The sequence below is a fragment of the Neovison vison genome, chromosome 1, assembly GCF_020171115.1.
Source record: "Neovison vison isolate M4711 chromosome 1, ASM_NN_V1, whole genome shotgun sequence".
Lineage (NCBI taxonomy): Eukaryota > Metazoa > Chordata > Mammalia > Carnivora > Mustelidae > Neogale > Neogale vison.
Genome location: NC_058091.1, coordinates 25,165,681 through 25,179,044, shown reverse-complemented (window position 1 = coordinate 25,179,044; position 13,364 = coordinate 25,165,681). Strand labels below are relative to the sequence as shown.

At 37.8% G+C, this 13,364-nt stretch overlaps 1 protein-coding gene across 5 annotated transcripts in view; it reads left to right on the top strand.

The window, feature by feature from the left end:
• Positions 1 to 13,364, top strand: part of QRSL1 (glutaminyl-tRNA amidotransferase subunit QRSL1) — a 34,255-nt gene that overhangs the window by 13,341 nt on the left and 7,550 nt on the right. Inside the window, exons 5-10 of one of the 5 annotated variants that reach the window (XM_044244650.1) lie at positions 1,966 to 2,142; positions 5,403 to 5,578; positions 5,668 to 5,780; positions 8,601 to 8,793; positions 9,181 to 9,246; positions 9,322 to 9,439. In XM_044244650.1, coding sequence (XP_044100585.1) covers positions 1,966 to 2,142; positions 5,403 to 5,578; positions 5,668 to 5,780; positions 8,601 to 8,793; positions 9,181 to 9,246; positions 9,322 to 9,439 — 843 coding nt within the window. The remainder of the gene's footprint in view (positions 1 to 1,965; positions 2,143 to 5,402; positions 5,579 to 5,667; positions 5,781 to 8,600; positions 8,794 to 9,180; positions 9,247 to 9,321; positions 9,440 to 13,364) is intronic. The other 4 variants (XM_044244673.1, XM_044244665.1, XM_044244658.1 and 1 more) reach the window with 4 other exon arrangements.

The window sequence follows — 13,364 nt, the reverse complement described above, 5'->3', positions numbered from 1 at the left end:
CTGCCTCTCTGCCTACTTGTGATCTCTGTCTGTCAAATAAATAAATAAAATCTTAAAAAAAAAAACTTTAAAAAAATAAAATAAAAATAGAATATGTATATCATAAAAAATAAAGGAAGGCCACGAAAATATTCCCAGATTAAAAGAGCCCAAGGAAAGTAAAACCTAAAACTCACAGAAGAAAATGTAGGAGAAAATCTTTGTGACATGGAGTTACGCAAAGATTTCTTAGATGAGATGCATGAAGTACAAGCCGTAAAATAAAAAACTGATAGATTGGATCTCACTAAAATTAAGAACTTCTCTACTCTGAAATACACTACTAAAAAATGAAAAAACAAGCCACAGCCTGAGAGAAAATCTTTACAAAACCTGTATCTGTGAAAGAACTGACATCCAGTATACATAGAACCTTACCCAACTCAAAAATAACAGCCCAATTAAAAAAAAAAAAAATGGGTAAAATATGTAAGCAGAAATTTCATCAAAGAAGATACATAGTTAGCAATAAACACATGGAAAAAAGCTAACATGGTTAGTCATTGAGGAAATGCAAATTACAACCACAAGGAGATACATACACCTGTTAGAATGGCTTAAAATTGACAATATCAAGGGCTGGCAAGGATACAGAGCAATTAGGTTTCTCACACAATGTCGGTAGGAAATGCAAAATGGTATAGCCATTTTGGAAAGTCATTTGTAAGTTTCTTATATAGGTAAACATCATATGATCCAACATTCTTAGTCCTACATATTTGCTTGAGAGTTAGACTTATATTTACATAAAAGCAATGGCTAGGGGCTTTCAGTACAGTATTTATTGTGGCTTTATTCATAATTGCCAAAAACTGGAAGTAACTCAATGTCTGTTGGCTGGTGAATGACTTAAAAAGTACATAAAGAGGGCGTCTGGGTGGCTCAGTTGGTTGAGCAACTGCCTTCAGTTCAGGTCATGATCCCAGAGTCCCGGGATCAAGTCCCATTTTGGGCTCCCAGCTCCATGGGGAGTGTGCTTCTCCCTCTAACCTTCTCCTCTTTCATGCTCTCTCTCTCAAATAAATAAAAATCTTAAAAAAAAAAAAAAAAGACAACAAGAGGCTAAAAAGATGATAATAACCAAATGCAATACCAGACTCGAGACTCCATCCTGTACTGGGAGGGGGTAAAATGCTGTAAAGGACATTACTGGATCGGCTGACCAAACTGGGGTATGTACCGTGGGTTAGATAAAAATATTGTATGGATGTTAATTCTACTGAGATTGATAACTGTACTGCAGCTGCACAAGGGAAGACCTTAGTGTTAGGAAATGCACTTGAATACATACCAAAATATTTAAGGGTAAAGGGCCATGATATACTTAATTTACCCTTATGTGGTTCGGAAACAAAAAGGATTTGTATATGTTACAGACACACATAAAGCACACAGATGGCAAAGCAAATCGGGTGATTTGTTAATAATGGGTGAATCTGGGTAAAGGGTATAAAGTTCTTTTCATATTGTTTAGATTTTTGCAATTCACCTGTAAGATTGAAATTACTTCAAATTTTTTAAAATAAGTTATTAGTCAACTTATGCTTGTCTTAAAATGTCTGGGTAAAAGAGGGAATCCTTCAGAGGATTTCTTGTTAACCCTTTGAATGTCTATGACCCTGTACAACTGGAAGACCATGATTTACAAGGGAAATCATCATAAGCTGAATTGGATGATCAACTGGGGTAAAAATCCTTTTTTCTTAACAGACTAGTTTTCTCTGCTTTCTAGCACATGCTCTTACTTCCCATCCTCTACCTCCTCAACCATCTAATGAATGAAGGCTGCATTTAAGCAGGATTCTTGTCTTTTCCCATTCAAGTTCCAGTGGATTATACGGCGTTAGGCACAGACAATGTAATCAGGAGGCGAAATTTTCATATAAAATGAGTTTCATGAAGATATCTTGCTTCACTTCATCTCAGGTCTGGAAGCACAGATGGTGCATTTGGACCAGTTAAAAACCCCTGGAGTTATTCAAAACAATACAGAGAAAAGAGGAAGCAGAAGCCCCACGGGGAGAAGGAGGATTCAGACTGGCTTATAACGGGAGGAAGCTCAGGAGGGAGTGCGGCGGCGGTAGCAGCATTCACATGCTTTGCGTAAGATGCTTTTTTCTGTTTGTACTGTAAGCCCAGCCAGATACAAATAGTCAGAAACCAGCCTCAGGACGCAACAAGAGAGTAGTTCGCACTGTGCTATTTTTATTTGTTTTTAGTGAGTTATTGGTGCTCGATGGTATATCAGAATTATAGCTTATAAATACACTCGGCTGTACAGTATATGTACTGTGCATTTTATACATTTAACTTCAAGATAGTACTTTAACTCTTCCTCTGTAATATCTGGTTTTCTTTAAAACATGATTTTGTTTATCTTGCAGAATAAAACCAGTGAGCATAACTGAATTTCATTTTTAAAATAATTTATTTGGGTGTCTACTCACTGATGTTATAAATATTTAGGGACTAAGATACCATGGCTTTAGTTGAGTGCTGCTCACCTGCTAATGATGGTTTATCCTTCACCTAAACGGGGCACCTGGGTGGCTCAGTGGGTTGAGCCTCTGCCTTCAGCTCGGGTCATGATCTCAGGGTCCTGGGGTCAAGCCCCGCATGGGGCTCTCTGCTCTGCAGGGATCCTGCTTCCTCCTCTCTCTCTGCCTGCCTCTCTGCCTACTTGTGATCTCTCTGTCAAATAAATAAATAGAATCTTTAAAAAAAAAAAGAGAGAGAGAGAGGCAAGAAATGTTCCTGGTGTGTATCAATAGAATATTTAAAATAGTGTTTTCATAAATCTACAACTAAAAATGGGTGTCACTGAGTAAAGTTTTCTTCCCATTTGTTAGGAGCTGACTTTCAACTGTCCTATTTTGTATTTGGGGAGAATCCATCCATCATGTTTTATGTTTTAAGTTCCCATTTGTAAAGCATTTCTTAACCGCTTAAAGAAGAGTAAATAAATACCACTATTATTTACTTTTCTCGGTTTCACTATAAAATTGAATGTGTTTCTTTAGCAGTACCGTGTGTATTTTATTTCTCCTTAATTATCCACTGAAACTAAGCTCTTTCACAGACATTGCAACCAATAAATTATTTATATTTTGTAGAGCTGTGGAGATTTAGATTCTTCAGGGGGTTTTTTGGGGGGTTTTTTGTTTTGTTTTGTTTTTTTGTGTTTCTCTGAAATCTTATTTACAAGTAAAACCATTTCATTTTATCTCTGTAGAATTTTATAGCATTGCATTAATATTAATGAGAGCTCTGACAAGTTAGGACTGCAAGATTAGGTGCTTTTTTTTTTTTTTACCCTTATCACCCTACTTAATGTTCATCTTCCTGAATGTGCTTTGAGGAGATGGCATTTTGACACATAATTCCTATGGAAATGCAGGTTTTACTTTTACACAGCCGTCAGTGAATCCTAATAAGAAAATGTGTCCTTTTAGAAATTGTGAAAGCAACAGCCTGATTTTGTAGCTTATGCGGACTTGCTAAGAAAGACAATCTCATTTGCATTTTCTGTAGAGCTCAAGGGCCATGTGACTGGTAGGAGCGTTGTTCAGTCCGAAGATTTATTCTGGGTATAGTCAAGAGAAGCACAGACCCAAAGTAACTCCAGTTTGAATGGGTCCCAAAGTATTGAGTGTTCTACTTTGTTTTTTCCCCTTTTGGATTTGCTGATTTTATGATAGTTTTAACAACAGGAAGGTTCTTGGAGTATTATGTACCCACTAAAAGGAAGCAGCTAGAAAGCTTTGTAGTGTCAGGGAAAGAGATCAAAGGTACACTGTTAAGTGGAAAATAAGTTGCCAAATACTGTGTACAAGATGACCTTCTTTCTGTTAAAATAATTATATACATATATATATATTAGTTGCATGGAAGTATCTGCGTGAGTATATCAAAACATAACAGGATTATTAGGGAGGCAGTGATGATAAGAGAAGTTTCACTTTATACTCCATATACTTATATATAACATTAAATTTTCTAGTTGGCACATACACTTTTCGAATCAGAAAAACTTTTACTCTGAAATAAGGTTTAAAAAAAATGTTTAATTATGGTAAAATGTATCTCACTTAAAATTTACCATATTAACCATTTTTAAGTGCACAGTTCAGTGTTAAATACATTCACATTGTTGTGCAACCAATTTCCAGCATTTGGTTCATTTGCAGAACTGAAACTCGGTACCCTTTAAAAAACAGTTTCCCATTTGCCTGTCCTCCTAGCCACTGGCAATCACTCTTTAACCTTCCGTCTCTAGGAACTTAGACTCAAGGTACCTCTAGTGAATATTATTCAGTATTTGCGCTTTTAAAACTGACCTATTTCACTTAGCAAAATGTCCTCAAGATTAGTTTTTGGTTTTGTCTTTAATAAGAAAAACATACACTCTCTAGGTAACCGAGCAAAGAAATGGGCACTTCATAGTTGGGTAATGCAAATACAAATAAATGTGAAAAATTATTCGCAAATGCACATTAACAAAGATTTTTCGTTATTCGGATTAACCAGCTTTTAGAACTGCTAGTACTCAGTGATGATAATGAAACATAAGCCCAAATCTGATTCACTGCAGTTGGAAATATAAATTGGCAGAGCCTCTCTGACAAGTCATTTGACAATACAGATTAAGAATTTAGAATAACAGGCAGACCCAATGCCTCATTAACGCTACTTCTTGGAAGCCAGCCTAAAAAATAATCAGACATATGGGCAAAGATTTATGTTCAAAGGTGTTTATTACAAAGTAATTTATTATGCAGTTATTATCATAGTTGGCAACAACGTATATGTTTAAATAAATTAAAGTACATTTCTATCCGTGATTCTAAATGAGGTAGCGGAAGGTTCTGTGTATGAATTTCTGGGAGAGGTGTGTTTAGTTTGTAAAAGCATACTGTAAAACTGCCATTAAAGGAAGGTATAAGGTGTCTGTGTATATACTGATAGGAGAACAGGCTTTAAAATCCTGGGAATCACCAATTGTTATGATGGGATATTGTACATATTTTAAATTTTCAGTAATTTTAATGAGCTAGCAAAAAGCTCATGATAAGAAAAGAAGAGACAGGAAGTTAAAATTACAAAATGACCTGAGCCACGAAAGAAAACTGCATTTAAAGAAAGTCTTGAAGTTAATATGTCAAAATGTCAACAGCGTGTTTGCCTTAGGCAGTAGAATATTTTGTTACCTCTTTACACTTCTTCTGTATTTTAGGAGTTCTCTGAGACAAGCATGTCTGACTTCAGTATAACCAGGGGGAATAAAGTTTAAAAGTATATACACTTAAAAATAGATTCTAGATATAATTGGAGATCTTCTAAAGAAAATTCCATTTCAATTCCAGGGCTTTAGGATCAGATACAGGAGGATCGACCAGAAATCCAGCTGCCCACTGTGGGGTTGTTGGTTTCAAACCAAGCTATGGCTTAGTTTCTCGTCATGGCCTCATTCCCCTGGTGAATTCAATGGATGTGCCAGGAATCTTAACCAGATGTGTGGACGATGCAGCAATTGTGCTGGGTATTTATATGATTCCATAGAGTTTCAAAACATTATAAATTTCCCTGTAAAACATTCTGTCTGTCATTCCTAAATATTTCTCCTTACAGGTATGCTGGCCGGGCATGACCCCAAAGATTCTACCACAATACAAGACCCTGTCAAACCATTTACACTTCCCACTTTGACAGATGTGAGCAAACTATGTATAGGAATTCCGAAGGTAACTCTTCCCTTTTATTACTTTACAGAAATGCTAGCAAGTCAAACACAGGGAACAGACCTGGGAAACCGACCAGTTGGCTTTGAATCCTGCTGTGCCACTTTAATTAGCTCTGCAGTCCCAGCACATGACTTAATCTAAGCTCAATTTCCCAATCTACAAAATGGGGATAATAACAGTATTAATCTCAGAGAACAGTAAGGCTTAAATTTGGTAATTATCATGGGGATGTAATATACAGCATGGTGACCATAGTTAATAATACCATATTACATATTTGAAAGCTACTAAGAGAGTAGATCTTAAAGTTTTTTTCTATTTTTTTTTTTAAAGATTTTATTTATTTGACAGAGCGAGAGTGAGCGAGGGAACATGAGCAGAGGGAGCGGGAGAGAGAAGCAGGCTTCCCGCCGAGCAGGGACCCCAATGTGGGACTCTTATCCCAGGACCCTGGGATCATGATCTGAGCTGAAGGCAGGCGCTCAATGACTGAGCCACCCAGGCACCTGATCTTAAAGTTCTTATCACAAGGGAAAAGCAAACTCTTGTCATTGTGTATGGTAATGGATGTTAAGTTAGACTTATTGTGGTGATCATTTTTTAATATATGCAAATATTGAATCATATATTGAAACTATCATAATGTTGTATGTCAGTTTTATCTCACTAAAAAAAATGAATCATGTTAAGCAGGGGTCTGTAAACATTTTCTGTAAAGGGTCAGTTGGTAAACGTTTTAGGCTTTGTGGGCCATACAATGTTTAGTGTCACTATTTAACTCTGCCACTGTCGTGTGAAAGCAGCCACAGACCATATGTAAATTAGAGTATGGCTGTGCTCTAGTAAAACTTTATTTTCAAAAATAACTGGAAAGGGGCGTCTGGGTGGCTCAGTGGGTTAAGCCTCTGCCTTCAGCTCAGGTCATGATCTCAGAGACCTGGGATTGAGCCCTGCATCAGGCTCTCTGCTGAGTGGAGGGCCTGCTTCCCCCTCCCCCTCTACCTGCTTCTCTGCCTACTTGTGACCTCTCTCTCTCTCTCTCTCTGTCAAATCAGTAAATAAAATCTTTAAAAAGTGGGTTAAAGCCTCTGCCTTCGGCTCCGGTCATGATCCCAGGGTCCTGGGATCAAGCCCCACATCGGGCTCTCTACTCAGCAGGGAGCCTGCTTCCTCCTCTCTCTCTCTCTACCTGCCTCTCCGCCTACTTGTGATCTCGATCTGTCAAATAAATAAATAAAATCTTTAAAAAAAAAAAAAACTGGCAAGTTATATCTGGTTGGGAGGCTATAATCTGCTAATCTGGGGTGTAAACAACATAGCCCAGAGCCATACCTTCCATAGTAAAGGCTGAATACATGTTACCTTCTTTACTACCGTCATTAGTATTGCTACTGCATTTATTACAGTAGCAACTGAGTAATTCATGGATGAATGTCAATATGTTAAATTACTGACCTTTAAACGACTTATTGAGTTTTAAGCTTAACAGTTGATTGTTTGGATAACTCTTTATTGTGGGACACTGCGCTGTGCATCGTAAGATGCTTAGCAGTGTCACTGGCCTTTAGCCTTGGAAGCAGCGGTTCCCCACAAACAGCACAACCCCACAAACAAAAATGTATGCAGACATTACCAAACATCCCCTGATTGAGACAAAGGGGATAAAATTGCCCCCAGTTGAGACCACCGCTGTAGAGAAATACTTTCTTTAAAAATTTCAATTAAGATAATAGCTGTGCCTCCCTTTAAGGATTTAGAGAAAGCATAGGTTGTAGAAAGAGACCTAGTTTAGAATCCTAGATCCTTGGGGCACCTGGACGGTTCAGTGGGTTAAAGCCTCTGCCTTCGGCTCAGGTCATGATCTCAAGGTCCTGGGATCGAGTCCCGCATTGGGCTTTGTGCTCAGCAGGGAGCCTGCTTCCCTCACCCACCTGCCTGCCTCTCTGCCTACTTGGGAGCTCTGTCAAATAAAAAAATAATAAATAAATAATTTTTTAAAAGGGGGGGTGGCGCTTGGGTGGCTCAGTGGGTTAAAGCCTCTGCCTTCGGCTCAGGTCATGATCTCAGGGTACTCGGATCAAGCCCCGCTTCGGGCTCTCTGCTCAGCAGGGAGCCTGCTTCCCTTTCTCTCTCTCTCTCTCTCTGCCTACCTGTGATCTCTGTCTGTCAAATTAATAAATAAAATCTTTAAAAAAAAAAAAGAATCCTAGATCCTCTACTTACCTGCTTTGTAGCTTTAGGAAAGTTACTTAACTTGTCCAGTCTCAGTATTTTTCATTAGTAAAATGAAGGATGATAATACTTACATCATAGGATTGTTAAAAGCATTAAATGAAGGGGGCTCAGTCGGGTAAACATCCAACTCTTGATCTCAGCCCAGGTCTTGATCTCAGGGTCGTGAATTCAAACCCTCTGCTAGGCTCCACAGTGGAGCCCACTTTAAAAAAATGTTCAACCTGAGACTCCTTATACAAAAGTTTCTGCAAAAGCATTAAGTGAGAGAATCTTTGAAAAGCATCTAGCAGAGTATCTGATAATGAACATTTAACACATATGGGGTCTCCAGCCATTTCTCTCATCTTTAATATTGTTAATATTTAATATTGTTAATATTGATATTATTGTTTAATATCTCTCATAAATAACTAGTATAGAGCTTGTCATGCTGTAAGCACTCTTAAATTCATTCAGTCGCTCTAGCTGCCTACTAGCAATTTAATCAGGTTTTCTAATGTACTGCCAAAGGTCCTAATGTACATATTTGTATAAAACCATCTATACAGATGTTCTAATTTCCATATCTTGACTTTTTCCAATAAGGAATATCTTGCACCAGAATTATCAGGTGAAGTGCGATCTTTTTGGTCCAAAGCCGCTAACCTCTTTGAGTCTGAGGGGGCCAAAGTAATTGAAGTGTCCCTGCCTCACACCAGTTATTCAATTGTCTGCTACCATGTATTGTGTACATCGGAAGTGGCATCGAATATGGCAAGATTTGATGGGCTCGAATATGGTAAGATGGCTGTGTTTGGGATTTTTTAGGTAGTTGTGTCCAACATTTGGTAGTTTTACTTATTTGTGACAAAAAAATATATATCCCCAGAGATAAGGTTAATGATTTAGACAAGTAAACCAGTGAATCGTCTTACCTTTGTCATTTAGCCTTCTGCTTACACTGTTCATCATAAATATCTCTGTATGTTTGGCTTCCCTCTCTGAAATGTGAATATTTTACAGGAATAGTGTCTTGTCCTTATATTCTCAGTCTGTCAAATGTAGTTCCTGACACATGGTAGGAGTTTGGTAGATATTTGGATGGAGGGAGGGAATGAGAGAGGGAGGGATGAGGAGGTGAACAAATGAAGTTTCCTTCGTAGTTATTTTCTGCTCTCTCCTTGAGTCTTAGGAGATAAAGAAGAGGAGCCACTAAGGACAGTCTCCCAAAATGTTAATATTGGTCAGAAATGTGAGTCTGCACTTGCTTTTCAGCCAAAACTTTACTTCCTTTTCAAATAATGTTTATCTCTTTTTTTGTTTTTAGGTCATAGGTGTGACATCAATGTGTCTACTGAAGCCATGTATGCTGCAACCAGGCGAGAAGGGTTTAATGATGTGGTGAGAGGAAGAATTCTCGCGGGAAATTTTTTCTTATTAAAAGAGTAGGTAATGGGGCACCTGGGTGGCTCAGTTGGTTAAGCATCTGTCTTCGACTCAGATCATGATCCTGATGCCCTGGGATAGAGTTCTGCATTGGGCTCCCTGCTCAGTTGGGAGTTTGCTTCTCCCTCAGCCTCTCCCACTGCTTGTGCTCTCTCTCAAATAAGTAAATAAAATCTTAAAAAATAAATAAAATAAAAAATAAAAAGTAAGTAATCAGAAATTTTCTCCATTCTTGAACACTCAAGAGTATATTAGTTGCATATCTATCAGGTCTTATTGAGATATTTGCTAAAGAAGCAAAATCCCTATTTGAATTAGAAGTCATAACTAAAGACCTGTTTATAGTACTTTTAGTTTCTGGTTATTCGAATGTAAAAAAAAAAAAAATTGACATCTAGCAAAATAATTGGTACAAAACTAAGTAGGAAGCCCTAAAGAATTTTAGCCTCTTTACATGTCCCCTGACTATTATTGCCACATTGGCTTATTGTTGTTGGAGACCTAACCAGGAAGTTACATTGGTGTATCTTGAAAAATTTAGCAAATCAATTTAGTCTTCCCCTACACTAAGTATCTGTTTGCTCCAAGAAAGAATTCTAAATTACTAGGGCTCCTACTTAGATTGTCTTTAGTATAAATATATTCATCATCTTGTGAATAGAATTCATCTTGCTTAACATCAGGTCTGTTTAAGAGGACATGAGAAGTGTGAAAAGGCAAGAATGATTATTTTAATGAATAGCTTCCTGAGTTTTTCTATATTCCCTCAAGGACAGAAAGCATTTTATTCCTCTGTGTATCCTTTCAGAGCTGATACTTAGGATTACTTTTTCCAAAAATACTATTTGAACAGCCGTGATGGAAAACAGCATGGCGGTTCCTCAAAAAATTAAAAATAGAACTACCATATATGATCCAGCAATCCTACTTCTGAGAATGTAGCGAAAGGAAATGAAATCATTATCTCAGAGCATTTTCACAACAGCGAAGACAGGAAGATAACCTAAGTGTCCAATGGTGGTTGCCTGGGCCTGTGGGTTAGGGGAAACAGGGAGATGCTGTGGGCTGGGGGAAATAGGGGGATGTTGGTCGAAGGGTACAAACTTGTAGTGTAAGATGAATTAGCTCTGGGGGCACTTGGGTGGCTCAGTCAGTTAAGGGTCTGCCTTTGGCTCAGGTCATGATCCTGGGGTCCCAGGGTCAAGCCCCACATCAGGCTCCCTACTCAGCAGGGAGTCTGGTTCTCCCTCTGCCCCTCACCTTGCTAATAATGTTCTCTCTCTTCCTCTTTCTCAAATAAGTAAATAAAATATTTAAAAAAAAAAAAGATGAATAAGTTCAGGGGATACAAAGCATAGTTACTATAATTAACAGTACTGTGTTATATACTTGAAAATGCTGAGAGTACATCTTAGAAGTTCTCACACTCACACTCAAAATTATAATTATATAAGGTGATAAATGTGTTATTAACCCTATTGTAATCATTTCACAATATATACATATATCTAATTATCATTTTTGTACACCTTTTGTACACAATTATTGTACACCTTGAAATCACGTAATTTTATATGTCAATTATATTTTGGTAAAGCTTGAAAATAAAAACCTAAAAATATTTGATTATGTTCTACAGAACATAAAAGACTCTTTTCCTATAAATCAAAACTATAATGTGATATTACCTCAAACTTATTAGAATGGCTAAAATCAAGAACACAAGAAACAACAGGTGTTGGCGAAGATGTGGAGGAAAAGGAACCCTTCAGCACTGTTGGTGGGAACCCAGACTGGTGCAGCCACTCTGGAAAACAGTATGGAGGTTCCTCAAAAAGTTAAAAGTAGAACTATCCAGCAGTCACACTACTGGGTATTTACCCAAAGAATACACAAACACTAATTGAAAAGGATACATGCATCCCTGTGTAGCAGCATTATTTACAGTAGCCAAGATATGGAAGCAGCCCAAGGGTCCATCAATTGATGGAATGGATGGGGAAGATGTGGGGTATATACACACAATGGACTATTACTCAGCCATAAAAAAGAATGAAATCTTACCATTTGCAGTGACCCTGATGGAGCTAGAGAGTACAATGCCATGCGAAAGAAGTCATCAGAGAAAGATAAATAAATACCTTATGATCACACTCATGTAGAATTTAAGAAAAAAAAAAAATGAGCAAGGGGTGGGGCAGAGGGGAGAGAGAGCCATACCAAGAAACAGGCTCTTAACTATAGAGAACAAACTGATAGTTACCAGAGGGGAGGAAGATGGGGGGATGGGTTAAATAGATGACAGGGATTAAGGAGGGCACTTGTCATGAGGAACACCTGAGCACCAGGTGATATATGGAACTATTGAATCACTGTATTGTACACTGTGTGGTAATTAACTGGAATTCAAACAAAAACTTTTAAAAAACAATTTACAATTTTAAAAAATAAGACTTTTCAGTATTTACCAGATGACTAATGATTTTGGAGTAGGAAAAGAAAATGAAATGTTGCTGAGAGGTTTTCTTTTTTTTTTTTTTTTTTTTAAAGATTTTATTTATTTATTTGACAGAAATCACAAGTAGACGGAGAGGCAGGCAGAGAGAGAGAGAGGGAAGCAGGCTCCCTGCCGAGCAGAGAGCCCGATGCGGGACTCGATCCCAGGACCCTGAGACCATGACCTGAGCCGAAGGCAGCGGCTTAACCCACTGAGCCACCCAGGCGCCCTGCTGAGAGGTTTTCTAAGCAAAGACTTTCATTAAGTGGAAAATGCTACATTTGCCAAATATTGATTCGAGTCAAATTGTATATCTCAGGGCACAATTTTTTTTAATTTTTTTTATAAACATAATGTATTATTAGTCCCAGGGGTACAGGTCTGTGAACTGCCAGGTTTACACACTTCACAGCACTCACCATAGCACATACCCTCCCCAATGTCCATAATCCCACCACCCTCTCCTGACCCCCCTCCCCACAGCAACCCTCAGTTTGTTTTGTGAGATTGAGTCTCTTATGGTTTGTCTCCCTCCTGATCCCATCTTGTTTAATTTATTCTTTTCCTACCTCCCAAACCCCCCATGTTGCATCTCCACTTCCTCATATCAGGGAGATCATATGATAGTTGTCTTTCTCTAATTGACTTATTTCACTAAGCATAATACCCTCTAGTTTCATCCACGTCATAGCAAATGGCAAGATTTCGTTTCTTTTGATGGCTGCATAGTATTCCATTGTGTATATATACCACATCTTCTTTATCCATTCATCTGTTGATGGACATCTAGGTTCTTTCCATAGTTTGGCTATTGTGGACATTGCTGCTATAAACATTCGGGTGCACATGCCCCTTCGGATCACTATGTTTGTATCTTTCTATCTTTCACTGTGTTTGTATCTATCTAACAGCATATAAAGAAACTGAAGGAGAGGAGTCTGAAAGCTTCTCCATGGTCATCAGTTGAGGGAATTGACAAAAGGAAGTGAGAATTTCTGCTGGCATTCCTATCTCCTGAGTCAGAGAACTTAAGTCCGCTTTTTTGTTTTGAGGGATTTTGTTTGTTCGCTCACTTGTTTTGTGAGGGGAGGATAGACATGAGTGATAGGAAAAATGGAATTTGGGTATACTTTTTTTTTTTTAAGTCTTAAAAAGTCAGTTTATGTGCCAGGAACTATAACAACTCATAACATTTTTTTTTTCTTCATGTGGTGCCTCAGTTTACAATTTTGTCATTCTTCTACTACCTTTTGTTCAAAAAACAAAACAAATTTGAGTTAGGAATCCACAGTTTATTTTTAAAGAACATGAGCCACATTTAAATCTGATTTTTACTGTTTGTCTTCAATTTGTCCTATCTGTTCTTTCTTTTAACGTTTTTTCCTGCCTTCTTTTGTCCTTAAATAATTTTTAAAGAGATTTAAAAC